This window comes from Sprattus sprattus (genome assembly GCF_963457725.1).
Source record: "Sprattus sprattus genome assembly, chromosome: 4".
Taxonomy (NCBI): domain Eukaryota; kingdom Metazoa; phylum Chordata; class Actinopteri; order Clupeiformes; family Clupeidae; genus Sprattus; species Sprattus sprattus.
This window is the reverse complement of record NC_137923.1, coordinates 6,972,328-6,992,327: the sequence shown is the minus strand read 5'-3', so window position 1 is coordinate 6,992,327 and position 20,000 is coordinate 6,972,328. Positions and strand designations below refer to the sequence as shown.

Genomic DNA, 20,000 nt, shown 5'->3' with positions numbered 1-20,000 from the left:
TTACAGGAGTGCCCTGCCCCACCTGTGCGCCATAATAAACAAAAGAGAGATACAAATAAAGAAATAAATGTAAAAACATCTTTTGGGTGGTATGCCACTGCAGTCTGTGCGTGATTACTTGGAGATGCAACCTCAAGCGGCAACCTCAGCCCTTGAAGTGTGATTACATTTGGTGTGTTTGTGCATGTCATCACACACAGACACACATATGCACACGGACACACACACCCAAACGCACACACGCACACACTCACACACACAAACACACAGTGTTTACAGTTCAGGTTTGACAGAGCATGAAAGCAGACTCAAATAAAACAAAGCCCTTTGCCTCTGATGTGTGCTTTTATCAGTGTTTGTAACAGGATCATTTCTGTGAGGTGTTTCCACCCATTTGCAGAGGAGGGCTGATGGCCCGTGCGGCCACCACTGCCTGCCTAGTGGGTGTTTCTCAACCCCAATCAATCAGAGGCCAGGCACCCCACTGCAAAGCTGACTTCACCTCACATCTGTTTCCACTCTGAAATAATAATGTTAATTGTTCATTTTTCAGAGCAGCCTTCCTCCACTCATGGCCGCCGCGCATGCCCATGCAAATCTCAGAGCGTAATGTAAGCCGTGTTAAAAACAACAGCATGTTCAGGGCACGGAGTTCAGAGGTCTATTAGACTTATCTGGCATCCTCAATTAAAGGGCAAATTAGCCATGGGAAGATAGCTGTCATGTTGAGAGTAGAAATCAGAGAGAACGCGGTCTTGAGCCATGACTCACACTGCGCCTTGGCCTCATTACCCTAGTAAATGAAGGCCGAATGTGCGATTTTATGCGTGTGTGTGTGTGTGTGTGTGTGTGTGTGTGTGTGAGAGAGTGAGAAAGGGAGAGAGAGAAAGAGAGAGAGAGAAAGAGAGAGTTGAACTGAAAGACTGAGGAAAACAGAATCTGAGAGTGTGTCTGTAAAGAAGTGAAAAAGACACACTCACACACACACACACACACACACAGCGGCGAGGTCCCACCCATGTTTGTTCTGCCAGCAGACTGCTCGCCCAGTGAAGGTGGACCTCACACAGCGCTCAGCCAAAGCCGCAGCGCTTCCGCCGGCGTTCCGAGGCTGGCAGCCGCCGCGGGGAAGTGAGGAATTCTCTGGGAATGATGGAGTCGTTGCCAGATGAGCCCAGAGGCCAGTGAGTAACGCGCCTCGCCTTGACGTGCTGCACACACACACACACACACACACACACACACACAAACACACACACTGTTTAAAACACACACATGTAAAACACACACACACACACACACACACACACGCACACTCACACAGAGACAGGCACAGACAAACACACGCACACTTACACATGCTGAGGGGAGCAAATGTCTGCCTCTGACAGCTCAGCTCACAGTTTCTTGAAGCCGCCAAGCTTCACAGAGCACCTCCAGCTCCCAGCCCCATAGCCTGGCAGCACAACAGGCAACAGAGAACAAGCAGGCTTGTCACACTGGGAGAATATACTGTACCTCCATGTTGTGCAATAGATCTGTAATAATCCTAAAACGATTGCATGTTATGATCTAAAAAAAAATATAGGTCACATCTCTGTTCTCACATTTTGGCTGTGATTTATGAGTAGATGCAAGACCAGAATAGACACAATAAATGTACATTAACACAGGTAACACTCGTAAAATTGATTTAACACAACCTTTGACCACACATCAATAACGCAACTCCGAACCGCACACCCGTATTATGTCAGTTGTGCTTGGCAGGGAGAGCACAAACTGCTCTCCTCCTTGTCATCCAGGGATAAATCAAATCTTTATAAATCTGTTGAAGGATTTTTATATTTCCCCTCGCCGGCCCCCAAGGCTCCCAGCTCCCTCCAACGGCAGAGGGGATTGCAGGCCAGCTGGACGCCACTTGCGGGACCACAGGGAGGGGAGGGGAGGGGAGGGGAAGGGAGGGGAGGGGTGGGACGGTGGCAGGCACCAAAAAAATGGATGGCCATTTTTTTTCGCTAGAGGAACGTGGAGGAGGGTGGCCAACAGCACCGCCGCATATGGTACACACGCCGCACAGCGTCCCGTAAACCGAAAAGAGAGACCAACAGGGCCGAGCCTGAGTTGACGAGTCAAACCCTGACGCGCTGGCTAATTACGCCGTGGAAGGCATTCCAGACAGACAAGCAGGAAATAAAGCAGTCAGTCATCAGCGTCTCTGCTAAAATAGGATTACTGGCACTGGTGAAAATGAGTGAAAATGGGGGGGGGGCTCTACTTTGATGCACCATAAGATGGCCACCCCAGGGGGGAAAAAAACATTACAAAGTATCTCTGTAGGTTCCTCGGTAGCCCCCATCCAAATGAAACCATCAAGAGCTGGAGAACAGAGAGACTCCTCAGAGGACGACCACGAAGCACAACGCTGGAGCGAGTGTGTATATGTGGTTGTGTGCAAGTCGGTATGTGTGTACGTCTGTATGTATGTGTGTGTGTGTGTGTGTGTGTGTGTGTGTGTGTGTGTACGTGTGTGTGTGTGTATGTGTGTGTGTCTGTGTATGTGTGTGTGTTTGTGTGTGGGTGTATGTGTGTGTGTCTGTGTGTGTGTGTGTGGGTGTGTGTGTGTGTGTTCAATCCCTCGCCGGCAGAAGCGGTTCCGTTCCGTGCGGAGAGGGGCTGAGCAGCCGAGGGCCGGGGTTAACGGGAACAGGGCTGTCTGGAGTGAGGAGAGCGTGGTTAGCGGACCTCACAGACTGAGGACCCGGGCGGACAGAGGCAGGGCAGACACACACAGAGATCACAGGCACCCGGCTGGGTGCTGTTTGGGCTCCTGTGGCTTGCCTTCCTGGGCTCCCCTTTAAACGGGCCCGGCCAGGGAAAGCACCCCACTGTCCCCACACCACACAGACTGCCTGGCCCACCACAGAACTGCACATTCATCCTCAAACACACACACACACACAGACATGTTGTGCATATGGGGTAAACACACAGGCATCTACCACACTCACGCGAACGTCTTACCACAAGACAGAAACATATCTATGCACGCTAAACACACATGCACACACACTCACACACACACACATGCTAAAGGACATATGGCCACGAAGAAATACAAACAGAGTCACACAACACACAAACACACCAAAAAATGTAGTTATAGATACACTATGTTGACATGACTGTTGAGGCAGGCATGTTTGTACTATGTTTTTGCCTCTGCAGCTGTGAGGGAAGACAACAGCTTTGGCTTAGGGGATCAACGCGAGCCAAGATGAGTAGGCTCCGTGAGCCAAGATGAGTAGGCTCCGTGAGGTTGGCATAGCCACTCAGATGGGAATGCACTGTGGCTTCATTCGGCTGACAATGAGCGCCCGGGGAAGGGAATTTCTGCTGGAATGACTGCAACCTTCATGTTTATGCACTATAAAAAAAGCCACAACATAACTCCCATTTTCCGCTCTCACTCACTCAGCCCTGTTTGGACAGATTTGTTCTCCTAAATCCAGAGCCTACCTCCAGGCCTATCACACTCCCCTCACCCCCAACACACACACCAACCAACCACCACCGCTCCCCCCTCCATTCCCACTTGTTATTATCCCAGGAAGGTCCACAACACTCTGCCTGGCCCCCTGCCACCCTGGGAGTTATGGCAACCATTAACCAGTGGTGATATGAGGGGAGCCAGACCAGACCTGCATGTAAAACAGTCAAAGGCCTGACACGAACGCTCACCTGGCCCCTCAGCGAGCTGCTCAATTTCCCTCTGGACCCCCGCCAACTCCCACTCTCACTTACCAGTTACCAGTGTGGAGTTGCCCACTGTCTACAGGAGGAGTGGGCACTGCCCCCAAGCAGTAGCTCCAGCAAAGACTCAAAGTGAGTCGCCCTGCCCGTCTGGCTCCAACAGAACGGCTGGCGTTTTATGAAGTGTCACCCTGCAAAGCCTGTGTTTAAAGGTTGGGGGGGAAATCGTTACCCTCTGCACATTTATCACAAATTATGATTCTCTGGAGAGTACAGGGGTTGGGGGTGGCTTGCAACCCCTCCCCTCAATCACAAGCCAAGTAATAATGTTGATAAAGTGCAGAAACAGAGTGCGGAAAGCTAATATGTTTGATAGAAGTTCTGAATGTCATTTGTACTGTACTGTACCATTTTATTTATTTTTTTGCTATATTACAGGGTAACACTGGGTAATACAGAAATAAAACAAAAGTTTGTTTGTTTATAGACAGAGACACAGAACCCCTCAAATCACCTACTGAATCATCTGAGCAGGACTGGGCCCCACATGTCTAAATATGTTGTACCACGACAATGGCTGAGATGAACCAATACACTGGTACAACGAGTAATGACCTCATTCATTTAATAGATAAATAGAAGCTGTACAGAGTTGTGTTCAGAGTTGGATCTTCTAAAAAGCTTAAATGTATAAAAACAAATGATGTACTAATGCACGTGTTTAATTGCGGATGGCTTTTTTTAAACACAGTAATCTATTTTTATTCATAAACATAGGTCCATAATTACCTTTCTCACAGAGTAGGTTTTTATGAATCCATTTCAAAGATTTGAGATACCTTATATGTATATCTATATTTATGTCTACATACCTATATCTGTCTGTTTATTTATTGATAGAAAGATAGATACAGACATAAATATATACATACATACATACAAACATACATGAAACAGACAGATAAATAGATGCACATGTAAAGATACATATGAATGTATGTATGTAGTAGACCAATGTAGATTAGTTAAGAGCGTCCTACTATTGGTGGTAAAGTCATGGTGCAGTCCAACACTGTCAGACAAACATGCCGAGGCTAATTCTTCGGTAAGTGTTCAATGATAAAAACCATGTGTCTTTTCTGTCGTTCCTGATCATATCTCCTCTGTCTCCCCCCCAGCCCTCTGCAGAAAAGAGCCCCACTCCAGCCTCACACATCACCACTTCTTCCTCTTCCCTTAATCTCTCTGGTAGACAATAAAGAAATGTTTTCGTGCTCCTTTGGACGTGTCCCGACAAGAATTTTGCACTTTCTGTATTATTATGTCTGTGAGCCAGTCCTGCAAAGCCCAGTGAGTGACACACGTCCCCACATTTCTTTTTCGCTGCAGAGAAACACACACACACTCACACAAGGAGAGAGGCAGAGAAACACACACTCACACAAGGAGAGAGGCAGAGAAACACACACACACTCACACAAGGAGAGAGGCAGAGAAACACACACACACTCACACAAGGAGAGAGGCAGAGAAACACACACTCACACAAGGAGAGAGGCAGAGAAACACACACACACTCACACAAGGAGAGAGGCAGAGAAACACACACACACTCACACAAGGAGAGAGGCAGAGAAACACACACACACTCACACAAGGAGAGAGGCAGAGAAACACACACTCACACAAGGAGAGAGGCAGAGAAACACACACTCACACAAGGAGAGAGGCAGAGAAACACACACTCACACAAGGAGAGAGGCAGAGAAACACACACTCACACAAGGAGAGAGGCAGAGAAACACACCCTCACACAAGGAGAGAGGCAGAGAAACACACAAACACTCACACAAGGAGAGAGGCAGAGAAACACACACTCACACAAGGAGAAGGGCAGAGAAACACACACACACTCACACAAGGAGAGAGAGAGAGAAACACACACACACTCACACAAACACACACACTCACACACACACACACTCACACACACACACACACTCACACAAGGAGAGAGGCAGAGAAACACACACACACACACACACACACACACACACACACACACTCTCACACACACACTCACACACACTCACACAAGGAGAGAGAGAGAGAGGTTTTAAAAGTGTGGGAGAGGAGAACGAAGGGCCTGTGGACCGGAGCATGTTTATCTATGTCACAGTCTATCGGTGGCTGACCGTGAATGAGCAAGGGGATGGGGGGGGGGGTGGGGTGTTTTTGTTTCCATGGCAGCTGGGGCCCTGGTGCTCTCGAGGCCCTGGAAGTGGCGCAAACACAAACCACACTGAGCATGTTGTGCTTTCGGCCGCGCCGTGGCTCGCGGGGTGGCGGCGGTCAGGCCTGAGACTCACTCCCTGGGTGGTCTGGCCCTGTGAATGTTTATGATCTAAACCAACCTAATCCAACTGGCTTGTTTAAAGGAATTGAGAATGATTTACAAGGGCTGCTTTGGCCAGGAATAGGAAATCGGAGCAAATCAAGGCAGCGCTTCAAGTCTGTGGTTGCCTTACAATTGGATGGTTTGCCCTCCCTTCTTTATCTGTCTATCACTTTTCTCTGCTCTCATTCTCGTGTGCTGAGGGGGGGGTCTGTATTATGGGTTCAGGAAAATACCAAACAATCAGGATTATGAGTATTTCGGTGTGAGGGTTCACTGGATTTGCAATGGGTTATTAAGTCTTGCACCTGTGTTTGCATTGTCATTTCCACAGTTTACAGGCATTTATAGTATTTGTTTCACCGCAGAGTCAATCATCGTGTAAACACTTGGAAAAGCATAAACAATAATATATTTCCTACTGAATGATGCCACTTCTTGATGTTAATCAACTGTCTACGGAAGTTCAAAGTGCTTCACTGAAGAAGTACTGTTGCAGATATATTTGTACAGTATGAACAACAATACAGTGTTGGCAATCTTTTTCAAAGTTTTGTAAACTTCAACATTATAGGCTCAAGTATGTGATCGCATTTTATTTGTATTCTGCGTAAAGATCAAAAGCAGAGGACATGTTTTCCATCTCGTGCTGATGGTGTGCAGACCTCTGGCGACACAGGCTGCGAGGGCTGGGCTCCGTGGCCTGACACCTGCACCACATTTCCTGTCTGTCTCACCCCTACCTATCACCGTTTAGGCCATCAATAAGGGCCTGTTCCAGCTTTTATTCTTTATCCCTGTGTAGAATTTAGGTCCATGGGTGAACGCTGTAAAAAGACCAGAGGATAATCGCTGAAAAGTGTCAGTGGCATGGGCTGACTTTTATGACAGGCCTGTTTTGAGCCAGAGCCCACATTTAATGACAAAAAAGATGCCATCTGCATGTAGGGAACAGCTTGTAAATACAGATGAATGGGAGCTTATTAGAATGTAAAAAGGTCTTATTGCCATATAACTCCAGTGATGACTGCCAGATTGTAGGTGAGGAGATCTGGAAAATTAATTGGAGAGTCAGACCATCACAAATTACAAAAAATATTTCCCTTAAATTTGCCAAAACAGCACTAACATTAATAATCAATACAATCTCCTGTATGTCAGGCATAGATGTTTAAGCCCACTGAAAGACTTACATTTGTTTGCCACATATTAGGTATCAGTTCCCATGAATATACAATGTCTTATGTTCATAGGCTACATTATTCTTATGTAAATATGGCAAAATAACTAATAAATGGGTTTTGCCAACATGTGCTCAGTTCCAGGAAGGTTTAAACATCACCTTCACATGGTCAAATGAAGGTAAAATTGTGTGTTTAGCTGGGCATAAAAATGCTAATGTCGCTAAAACTTGTTTTTCTTAGCTGTTTGTTTATGATCGTTTAATGAGATTCCACTGGCAAAAAGTCAGTGGTCTATTCATGCTGTGTACGTAATTGCCTAAATTTGTTGAAGAGCCACCTGCCAGATGGTAAACTTTGGTCATGTCATCCACACAGGATTACCAGGGTGGTCTGCATTAGGGCTGCATTAATGCACTCTTTCACTGAGAGAGTCTCTGTTCGGAAGCAGCTAAGTCAAACGTGAAAACAGAAAATGCACTCTGGAATGAGTGTTTTTTGACCTATAGCTTTGGATAAATGTCCTGAAAGTTGGCTCAAGACCATCAAGTTATATAAAAGACGTCAGCAACCATATGCTCTCTCTCTCTCTCTCTTTCTCTCTCTCTCTCTTTCTCTAGGCGTAGTCTATTGCCTTGCCTGCCCACCCTGTTATTCCAATGTTTCCTCTGCAGCAACCAATGAAGCTCATCTCCTGTCCAGGGAAAACAAAGCCAAGCCACATTCCCAGAGTTCAATTTGCTGTTAGATCGGTGGTCTGTGAATTGGGGTTTGAGCCATGTCTGTTGACTGAGGAGAGGTGATTGGAGGGTTATCTACACAGGACAGAAAAATAAAGGATATATACCTATGTGTACAGTGGCAAATAAAAACAAAATATTTCAAAAATATAACATTCTGCTTGCGAAGGCTAAAATGGTAGAGAACCCTAACAGCCTCAGGTCTTTTGAAGTGAGACAGAAGCAGCTTTGCACATTGTTCTGCAGTGTTTTTCACCCACTTTTCGTGGAAGAAGAAAACTTAGGTTTATGGGATGGCTGTCCTGGACTGTAGTGCCACAGATTCTCAGTAGGACTTTGACTGAACCATTCTAAACTATTCACTTTACTGCTTCTGAGCCACTCCAGTGTTGCTTTGTGCCTTGGGTAAAGGTCTTACTGGTTGGTTATCCCTCTCCGAAGCCTTAGTTTTACAACAGACTGCAACAGGTTTCCTTGTGATATTTTGTTACATTAACTTTCATTCATTCTCCCTTCAATTCTAAAAAGTTTCCCAGTTCCAGCAGAAAATAAATATCCCTACATCATGATGTTACCACTGCCACATGCACGACTGGAAAGGTGTTCCTGAAGGCATGCGCATTTTTACAGAGCATCTGTGATGAAATGGCACTTACCGTACACTTTCTTCTTGTAGATTTAATGGTGCTCGATAAGACATCAGAACACTTGGATATTTTCTGGAGTCTTTTCCTCACTTTAGCATTTGAATCACATTGTGTATTTAGTCTTAATTTCCCTCTGTTATTTCACAATGTGGCTGGTGACCCTTAGACAGAGTGATTTTTATATCCAGAATGATATAAAACTTTAACCACTTGCAGGAAGTACCTAATTATATAAGTGGTACCCTTTGTAGCAGACAAACTAAATATTTAGCTTTTAGAAATATACTGGAGCATAAATATTCACAATAAAAATACTGATTGGGAAGAAAGCAACCATCTCTGACATCATGCGTGTCTCTCTGTGTGTGTGCACCACCTGTACTGATGCTTCTTGCATTAAGATCACAGAAACAAAGTTACAGAATTATTCCCCCCCCCCCCCCAAATCAGAGTTGAAACACAAGGATACCAATTTTATTTTTCATAAGTAACTCTTTTAAGACTATTTAAAAAAAAAAAAATGAATTCCAAGCAGTCTACATCAAGATTAGGATATAGCCTACTCAGAAATACAAAAGCAGACCACACAATCAAACTCCAGCCTACCCCACTGTGCACAAGGAAATAAAAACAAACATAAAAGTCGATAAAAGACAGTAATGTACTATAAATTGCAATAGAAACACCAGTAGTAGATGTTACATTCATTACTTTAAGGTTTCTGCCCCTACCCCGACCGTCAAAGTTGTCAGCTATATACAGCAAGAAAATCAAGAGTCATTTTCATATATGTACTAATTTATCCATTGTGCAGTTGAGAATTTTACCTCATTATTGTGAAAACTGTTATTTACTTTTATTTATGTATTTAGGTTTTAATTTGTATTTGTATTAACAATAAGACATAATTGGATGCTTTTTCAACTAAATATGCAACAATGCACAATACCTGTCCACGAGCGGACTAGTCAGGAGCCATCACAGATAAGCCTAGGCTAAATTATATTCTGGGTCTTTAGTGTAAATGGATTCATGTAGTGTTGGATTAAACTAGGTATAAAGTACTCATTGTTTTCTGCATGGCCTAGTGTTTTATACATCTTTCAAATTGCTTTCAAACTACAGTAGGTTCAATACCTTCATTTATGGGCGCATACGTATATGTATGTTTAAACATTGTGCAATTATAAACAATGACTTTATTAGTGAAATAATAAATACATTCTTTTATTTACAAACTGATTTTCATTCTCTATGTGAATATGATGGGGTTTCGGGGCCGTTTTGGTTGTTACTTGTTTTACAAATTTCGCTGTTTTCCAACCTGGAACCAGTTACACCGTCTAGGTTTCTGTCAGGAAATATTTGAAGTGTGGTACCCATGTCATCATCTCTGTTACAGCACCACAGATAGCAAATAAAACGTGAAATAATTATCTTCCTTTAATCAAATCAAACATCTTTTGTCGTCGACAAAATCACTATCACGTATGATACTCATCACAACCTGAATTAGGTTATAAAGTGTTCTCTGCCGTTTCTGCTAGCTAGTTAGCTAGCGACATTGGCTCCTCACATGTTTGCTGCAATATTAGCTGTAGCCACCTCGGTTTACTAAAGCAGATTTGTTGCTAAAAAGCTAACGTTATCTAAAATACTGGAGTGTTTTTGTGATTACTGACATCAACTGGTCGTTTATTACGGGTAAGTAAACCATTTTGTGTTCGTATCTCAATGTGTTTCTCAATTAGTGATATTGGAAACTCTTTCCATTTACTAGCTAGCTATCTAAGCAAGCTAAAGTTACTCAGATAACGTTAACGTTACTCCGTCAAAGGTTCAAGCTACTTAGTTAACTAGTTTCCCAGTTTCCTCGGTTATCCTCCAGTGACGTCTAGATGTAACATAAACATAGCACGTGTCTAACACCGCTGCATTATGAATTTAACCAAACTGGGAGAAGTCCGTAGGCAGTACATTGGTCAGTGTATCAATGAAGCCACCTGGCTAGCCTGTTTGACAGCCAGTGGGTGCACACTTAACGTTACAAACTGTACTTGATAACATATGCTTAACCTTTTATCAGTCTGGAAAGTGTCATTGTAGCTGAAACTTTTTGAGTGTTTACTTATGGCAGACGTTTGTGTAATTTAGTCAGCCGACTTAATGTGGCACATCTGAACGACAGCGTGTTCATACCTTCATTTCTCCTCATTTGTTTAGATGCAAAATGGAATTGCAAGCGGTGCTGATGGCCGCTGGTGGTGGGTCCCGCATGATGGATCTCACCTACAACACACCGAAACCACTGCTGCCAGTTGGGAACAAACCTCTTATTTGGTACCCGCTGAACCTACTAGAGAGAGTTGGATTTGAAGGTGAAACTAAAGTGACGACTTAAATATCTGGAAAGGCAATATTTCTCTTAGGTGTTTGTTGTCCAAAATAAAACATGACCCTAGTTTCCTAGGATGCAGTTCCGAAAGAACAGTGAAAACAGACCAGTGCTCCTGTTCATTTGGCATGAGCTGTACTACTGTGAAGAATACTGTGCAATTTTCTTGGCATTTTTTTTTTATTATTATTTTTATTTAATTGCGTTTCAGGGTCTTTAGGATAAACACATTTACATAGGGGCCATTCTTTCCACTAATTGAGTTAGCATTGTATTTGGGTCTGTGTATAGACTCACTCTCTGTTTAGCGAGTTAAACGTAAAATGAGGTTCCATGAAATGATTCTGAACCTTAGTTAATCCTAATGACAATGTGAAGTATGTCTACAAGCAGTTAAAGCATTTTGAACTGCATTGTCTTGCATGAAAGATGCTTTACAAATAAAGTTTATTATTATTATTATTATTATTATTATTATTACAAAAGTGATTCTTTGGGATGCTGTATAAGAAGAGAGACTGAAGAAGACTGCAGAAAGCTACTGAAAGTAGATTTCACATGACAAAAAATGGGAATGCTTCTGGACTTATGATGGTGTTACTCTAACAGCATGATAAATAGTGTCCCTTATATTATTCTGTGCTCTAGACACTGTTGATCTGCTTAAGTGTATTTGTGTAAATGATCAGCAAATGCATGAGAAAAAAAAAACACCTCAAAGAAAGATCATGTACAGGAGACACTAAGACAATTCTCAACTATTATCCTTCAGATGCGTCACTAGATTTCTAAGCATTTCATTTGCTGCACCTTTAAGGTCTCAGCTGTGTTATACAGTTATACGAATATCTTCTAAACAATAACTTCATCATCATGCCAATGTTGCAAATTCGGTCAGCTTACTTGCTAAAGCAAAAAGCTTTTCGAGATTTCCTTCAGTTTTTATCCTTCAGGCTTTATCACAGTTTTGGGTTGCAGTACTATAACAGTATAAGTTTGCTCAAAGGAATTTTAGGTTAATGATGATGTGGAAATTAGCCGGTTTTATCTGCGAGGTGTTAAGTCCGTAAATAGGTAACAGCCATTATGTCTCCTCCTGTCTCCTGAAAGCTCTAAATGATTCTGAAGTCATGGAAAGAAGCCCTGCTGGATATACTTTTTTTTTGTTTATACTGCAAATCTAGTAATGCACTATAATAGTGTGCACAATTAAACAGCTTCTCTTTGTCATAGGTCCCGCGCTTAGCGGAGCTGTCTGTGCCATTAGATTGCAAAGGCAGGCTGATACGTGCTCAGGCCTCCACCAGTATAGCTGCCTGACACTATGGCTTTTTATAGTAGGCTCTCTCAACACACTGTTCACAGCCAGCCTGCCAGCAAGGCCCCGCAATTAGCTTTTTACAAGTCCTAGCACAAACTACAGTAACTACATAAACGTTTTCTTGCAAACTTGCCTGCTTAATCAGGGTCTTGGGACGAGTCTTTCCCGTTTGGCTCCCTCTCTCTCTTCCCCACTGCTGGATTGAAAAAAAAAAATCCAACTGCTTACAAATTCACAAAGACCCAATTGAGAATGTCTGTAGGACATTGTTTTACACACAGATGTGAATTGGTGAGCATTCATGAGACTTTTTCCTTTTCCTGTTTTTTATATTTTTATTATTATTATTATTATTATTGGTGAATTTTTTAAATTTTGTCATGCCAAAATGTCATGCTTGTGTGTCCTCTCACAGAGGTCATAGTCATCACCACAAAGGAGGTGCAAAAGGAGGTTCTGAAGCTGGACGTGAAACTGAAGCTGGATGTGGTGTGCATCCAAGAGGAGGGAGACATGGGCACAGCCGACGCCCTCAGACACATCCAGCAGAAGATTAAGGTGAGCGGCAACACAGTTCCCAGAAAAACCACCGGGTTTAACTGCTGGTCCGTTGGTAAAGTAGTCATATGGATTTCTACCAGCAATCACACAAGGATTGGACTCACCTGGTATAACCCAGTGTTATTGCAGAAACAGACTGTTTAGCTGTCCTATGTCCTTGTCAAACTGATTCTGGTGTGTTGGGCTTTGCTAAGAGCGTGAGCGTTTGAATTTTCCTCATTGTGAAAACCACAGTGGCAGAGTTGCAGGTTTGTGAAGTACTCTCCAAGTAAAGTGGAGAGTGAAGGAGGCCACATAGAGCCTGCTTATTTTGGATGCGCCCCAGCTGTTTACTCGGCCAGCTAATGGAGCGCTCCGGCGTGAAATTGCCATTTGTCTGTAACCAACGCCATACGCAGCAGTTGCCTCGTAGTGGCTGGGAGATCTGCACACCTGTTAGTGGGAGAGAGGCCAGGGTCCTCTGGTGGCCTGGGAATCGTAGAATACCAATCAGCAGCCATCACAAGTGCTCCTTAGTCCCACAGTCAAGGGAGTAGCTAATCATTTTCACCTCTTTTTTTTTTAATCAGTTATTGAAATCACTTTAAATGACATTGTTTACAATACAACTGTCCTACTCAAATAAGATAATTTTTTTTCAGTGTATGGTTGGATGTGAGGTACAGGTCATCCCCTCACTTATGTGAACCTTATGTTCAAATCCTTAATAGCAAGGTCTTGCAACTGGCACCAGAACATGTTTTGGTCATTTGCTTGCCATAGTATTGGGGGGGAGTGAGGATGCATTTTTCGTGGCATCTCTGCTGAATAGCTGGCGTGCCTGGCCCGATGAGTGGGGCATGATTTACGACTCTGGCATTTCAACGGGGCACAGAGTCAGCTAAAGGCTCTCTGGATGACTGATAATTTGACAGCCTGGAAAAAACTAACAAATGGCCTCACAGAGCGTCACTGTGTGAACCAGGATAGTATGTGCCCATGTGTGTGTGTGTGTGTGTGTGTGTGTGTGTGTGTGTGTGTGTCACTGTGTGTGTGTGTGTGTGTGTGTGTGTGTGTTTAAGAGAGAAAGAGAGGGAGGAAAGAAATGAGTGTGAGGGTGTATATGGCTAGACATGTGTGAGGGTTGAAGGACAGGGAAGGCTAGGAACAGTATGTGGAGTGTGTGTGCACATGTGAGCATGTGACAGGCAGATGGAGAGTATGTGCGTGCGTGCGTGCGGGTGTGTGTGCGTGCGTGCGTACGTGTGTACTGCAGTATGTGGAGCGTGGCGCCCCACTGAATGGGCCCATAGAGTGGCGGATGGCCGACGCTTCACCTGGCTCCGGCACAGTGAGACTGGGAGCCGGGGCCCTGGGCCACAGCGGGGCGGCGCAGCTGCGGCGGCAGATCCTGTGGGCTGCTGGGCGACCATTCATCCGTGGGTTCCTGCGTTCCTGCGCCTCCCGGTCCGCTCCGCTCCGGCCCGACCTGGTCCGACGAAGTGCCTCATTTCACCTGCTGAAAACACAGCGACCCTCCCTGCTCCATACAGACACACACACACACACACACTCACACACACACACACACACACACACACTCACACACACACACACACTCACACACACTCACACACACACAAACACACACACACACACACACACACACACACATACACACACATACACACACATACACACACACACACACACACTAACAAACACACACACACAGCACACCATCACGCCATCACACCATTGCCACAGTTGTGTGGCTTTCCCCCAGCCGTTTCCAAATAGATGATGTCAGCAGGAGCTCACCACTGGCCTGTGTATGGGGGAATCGACCACCTCGTCCCCCAAAAGTCCATCCCTACTCCAGATTTCTGTGTGTGTGTGTGTGTGTGTGTGTGTGTTTGTGTGTGCGTGCTTTTAAGTCACATGTGCAGGAACATTTTCAATGGATGTCATCACATCTGGACTCTGGTCAGTGTTTTTTTAAGGGTCAAAGTAAAGTCAAAATGCATGCTCCGTTCTGTAATGTGGTTTCTGTGTCTTCTCTCTCTCTCTCTCTCTCTCTCTCTCTCTCTCTCTCTCTCTCTCTCTCTTCCATTCCTTCCCCCCCGTTAATTTGAGTCAGGAGCACCCAAACCATTCGAAAAGAAAGATCCTTTCCGATGTGTCACTATGCACATAAAGACGAATCATTCAAAGGCAGAACGAACGAATGAAAGAAAGCACATTAAAAGCCCTCATGAATGCATAGCGTGGAGATTAACCATCCCCTTTAGTAAACATGGGTGCACACACACACACAGCAGAGAGCCCGTGAGCTCAGAGGGAGCGGAGGGAAACCTGCCGGAGCTTGCCGACAGTCGCGGCAGATAGCTACATTTGTTCTCTAATCCCGCTGAGAAAACGGGAGATTAAAAGCATTGAGTTGCAGAGCCCCCCGGAGCACGAACAGCCCGCTACGCGATGAGAGATGGGCCCAGGCCATGGGGGCCCGTAATCCCCATCTACTGTACCCACCTGTCCACCACCCAGCTTTATCTCTCTCTCTCTCTCTCTCTCTTTCTCTCTCTCTCTCTCTTCCTCTCGCTCTCTCAGTCTATCCCTCTCTCTGTCTCTTCTTTTCTCTCTCTCTCTCTCTCTCTCTCTCTCTCTCTCTCTCTCTCTCTCTCTTGCTCAAGACCATCGGATCCGTAGAAGCCAGAGCAGCAGAAGTCATAAAAGGAGCATCTGACGGCGTCAGGACTCTCTAGCTAAAGCCTGCTCCCATTAAACCACTCGGCTCCTTACAAAGAACTGAGTCTCTCTCTTTGTCCGAGAAAAACTGAGCAGGCTTCTTTTTTTTTGTTATGGTGTTTGCAGCCAAGCTGTGGTTATGAGATTACAGAACCCAGTGAAAAACATGTTTGCGTGCGGCTGATTGTAGGCCCTTTTTATGTTCTTTCCTATAATGGTGATTTTCAGCAGTTGTCTGTACTGAGAGACTTGCTTAAATTAAAAATGGAAGGTGGGAAGTTATTGAAATGACACGTCAGAAATAGCAGACGTTGCTTTTGTGTGTAAAAGAAAATGTGCAAGAAGCCACACGTGTCACTTTGAGTGTGTGTGTGTGTGTGTGTGTGTGGGAGAGTGAGAGAGATCGAGAGGAGGACAGCTTATTTCAGTTCCCTCCTCAACAGCTCAAGTCTAGCATGGAGCGTTCTCTTCCTCTTCCTCATCAATTCTCCTGTCTTTTTTCCCTTTCCTTTCCTTCCTTCTCTCTCTCTTTCTCTCTCTCTCTCCCTCCCTCTCTCCCTCCCATCCTCTTACACCTCCCTCCCTCCTTGCTTCCCCCCTGTCTCCTCTCCTCCTGGGTGGTCTCACCTGGCGGGCTGCAGAGGACGGGAGGGGCGGGGGGCGGGGGGTGGGGGGCGGCCAGGCAGAACCACTGCAGTCTGTGGGTGGCCTGACCTCACCCACCAACCCACCCTCCCTCCCACCCACTCAGCCAGCCAGCAAGCCAAGCCCTAGGCAGGAAGGCAGCGCAGATCAGGCCCTGCTGAAAGGCCCAGTACGGACCGTCAGATGGTTTCCCACCACCCCCCAGCTCACGCCCATTCCAGCGTCACAGGAAGCCCACAGGCTGTTGGGGGGGGGGGGGGGGGGGGCAGAAGCACCAGCCCTTTCTCAGCAGTGACAGTCAAAGAGAGAGAGAGAGAGGCCTACGGCCACTTGTTAGGTCCACATAAAAATAGCAGCGCGGCTATGAAAGTTGAACTGTTCAGAGTTATGACTGTGTATCCATTTACTGCAGATGGGCACAGACTTGGAGACTTTGGGTTGACATTGTGTGACATTTAGCTGCACAGTGTCTCCCTTAAAAGAGATCTCATGGCAGGAGGTGAGTAGTGTGAGGTCTGTATGTTGAAGGTCCCCCTCCCCCCCGGCCCTCCTCATGCTCTTAGAATGATTGTGTCAATAGCTTCACATTACTTGGACCAAACAAGAAAAAGCAACACACAAAAAAAAGATGGAGCCAAGAAATTTCCTGTCTGCCTCAGTAGAGAAACAAATGTAGAGCAGTTCTCCACTTTTCACACGCACATTTCTCCTGCTCCTTCATTTATCAAATTCAGTTGGCCTCAGCCCTTTTTCAGACTGGCTTAATGTATCACAATGGGGCCAGTAATCTGGGTTCACGCTGGTAGGAGTCGGGTGCTCCTCAGTAGCTTGGAGTAGACAGGCCCAGACACACACACACACACACACACACTAACATACACACACACATGGCCTCTGTTCATGCTATCTGTTCACCATGTGTAAGTTAGTGTGTGTGTGTCTTTGTGGTGTGTGTGTGTGTGTGTGTGAGGGAGAGAGACGGAGAGCTTTAGAGCTGCTCTTGGGCCAGCAGCCCAGTCACTGAGTTGAGCTGAGCTGTGCGGAGCAGACTGGACTGGAGTGGAGTGGAGCATGGAGGAGCGGAGCGGAGCGTCACGGAGGGGCCTCTCTCCCCAGGCCTCCCCAATGAGGCATGCAGCTCTCCCAGAGCCAGGCACGCTTTTACGGGCCCACGACCCGCTCCTGCTCCCCTATTTATTTATCCACAGGCCCGAGATGGGCAGACCAGATGGGAACCAGACAACTCAAACAGAAACAATGGCGAACGCAAGCAGGATTTATCACCGCACCCCCACCCCCCCCCCCCCCCCTGATGTACACACACAGACACATACACGCACACGCAGACATGGACACATACACACCACACACTCACACAACCACACAACCATTCACCTCCATCTATACCGGCACACACACACACATACACACACGTGGGGTGTGCAGTTAGGAGAGCAGCAGTGTTTATCAAAGAGGGCCCTCGGTTAACCCCCCCGCGCCGCCCCACCACCATACACACACAGTCTCACGTCAGCTACGCAGCCATGTTGTAAACCCAGGGTGTGTTGTGACTGTCGTCAAGAGAAATACAGTTTTCTCACACACACACACACACACACACACACACTGATGTCTCATCGTGCAGCGGCAGGGGTAGGGGCCCATGTGCATCATGTCCACATATTCCGCATAGGCTACAGTCTCGTCAGGAATCCTGCGTGTCTCCATTTCTACCATATAAAGCAGCGAGTTTAAACCTCCATGACAGCAAAATGGAGGAGAGTAGCGAGCCAAGTGCGGAATTGGGCTGTAGCTTGTTTGGAAGATGTAAGCTATATTGTTTAGTTGATAGCAAAAGACCCCGGACTGTTCCAGTACATCAACTCTTGCGTTCTGGGACCACAGCTGTTCCCATTGTTTGTACATGCCGCCCTTTCCTCTGCAACGTGTGTGTTTTTTGGCGTTGTTTAGCATGTGTTTAGCAGTTTATAGACCCGAAAATGTAAACTTGTTTTTTTCCCCCCCCAACTCCCATGGCATTTTTGAAGTCCCATCATGAATCATGTTGTTGCTATCATGTTGTTGCTACATCCGTTTGGCTTTTCAAAGCAGAGCTTCAAGCGACGTTCTATTGCCTTTGTTTAGGTGCGTCCAGGCTTGTCTTTTCTGCTGTGTTTTAGGGCCGGAAATGCAAAGAGAGTTCCACATTCCTATATGTATCAATTAGCTCTGATTTCTGTAAGCTGTTTGGAGTGTTATTTAGTGAAATAAAAGTAGGCCTATCTGAAAGTTAACACAAGAGTGTGTTGGTAATTGGTCAAAAAGCCCAATATCGCTATTTAGATGCGGGAGCATTTTAAGAGCCATTTTTTGTTAATTGTTGATGCACCGCTGGAAAAGGGCTATAGATGGCACAAACCAATGACATGTTAAACTTTCATCTAACATTGTAAACCCCAGATAAAAAAGCCCTACTCACACCTAGATCTGGATATCTGGATCAAGAGTGATTGGATCTTTTCCTTTGTGTGAACGCCTGCGTTATATTGAGGGGATATGTGTTCTCATCTGCATCTGCATTTGGTCCGAATTTAAATCATATCTCAAGCATACTTTCATTATGCCAACAATCCGCTATTCTTAAGCACATTGTAGACCTTTACACCTGCAGGCAATGTGATTGCACAAGCAGCCTAAAAGACTAGCACTAAAGGTGCTCAGATATGCCCAGTAGTATTGTAATGGAGGAAAACTATGTGTGTTTAGAGCAGCCACTTTGCTATATAAGATATACATATTGGCAGGTGTAATTGGTACCTACAGTACCGTGCTCAAAAATTCAACATTCCCCAAGTGTCTTCTGGGTAGAAACCAAGATAAGCTTTTCAGATGAAATCCAAAACAGTCAATGAGAATTTCACAACCACCAGTTGTTTTTAAATGAACATTGTACAGTTTGTCAAACATAGGTTTGAAAATTGTTTTAGTTAGTGAACTCTAGTGTTTTTTTTGTGTTTGTTTGTGTGTAGTCATGTAGCTGTTTATTGTTTTGCTTTTTAGTATGTCCGTTACGACGTTACTTCCTGTTTTTGCAGACTGACATCTTGGTGGTGAGCTGCGACCTGATCACAGACGTGGCCCTGCATGAGGTGGTCGACCTGTTCCGCGCCCACAACGCCACTCTCGCCATGCTGATGAGCAAAGTTAACGAATTCACAGAGACCGTCCCTGGCCAGAAGGGCAAGAAGAAAGCCGGTAGGTCCTCTTCCTCCGATAGTCAAACCACAACCATCTCCAGGCCTTCATATCTCATTGGTGAAACAGACAGACAGAAGGAATGCCTCTGGTTGAAACTCCAATACACCTGAATTTGACTTGCTGTAGTCATTGTGACACCTAGCATGCAGATTCAAACAGTTTAGCCAAATATTTGCACCTAGAGATCCAGGGTCTGTCCTAAGAAACAGCATGTATAAGGATCCATCACAACGATGGAGGACAGTAAGGAGAGGTTTATAAGGCTTTTCTCTACAAATGAAGCCGACTGCCGGGCAACCTAAATACCCGTGATTGCTGTGCTCCAGCAGTAAGGCGCTTATGGGTGCTGTGTTGTGTTTGACACAGGGGAGCAGAGG

General features: G+C 45.4%; 1 protein-coding gene across 1 annotated transcript in view; it reads left to right on the top strand.

Annotated features, from left to right (window-relative positions):
• Positions 1-10,091: 10,091 nt before the first annotated feature.
• eif2b3 (eukaryotic translation initiation factor 2B, subunit 3 gamma) overlaps positions 10,092-20,000 on the top strand; it is a 27,458-nt gene continuing 17,549 nt past the window's right edge. Inside the window, exons 1-5 of the mRNA XM_080836923.1 lie at positions 10,092-10,420; positions 10,940-11,094; positions 12,848-12,990; positions 19,461-19,620; positions 19,990-20,000. The exon at positions 19,990-20,000 is cut by the window's right edge and continues 101 nt beyond it. Coding sequence (XP_080693049.1) covers positions 10,947-11,094; positions 12,848-12,990; positions 19,461-19,620; positions 19,990-20,000 — 462 coding nt within the window. The 5' untranslated portion in view covers positions 10,092-10,420; positions 10,940-10,946. The remainder of the gene's footprint in view (positions 10,421-10,939; positions 11,095-12,847; positions 12,991-19,460; positions 19,621-19,989) is intronic.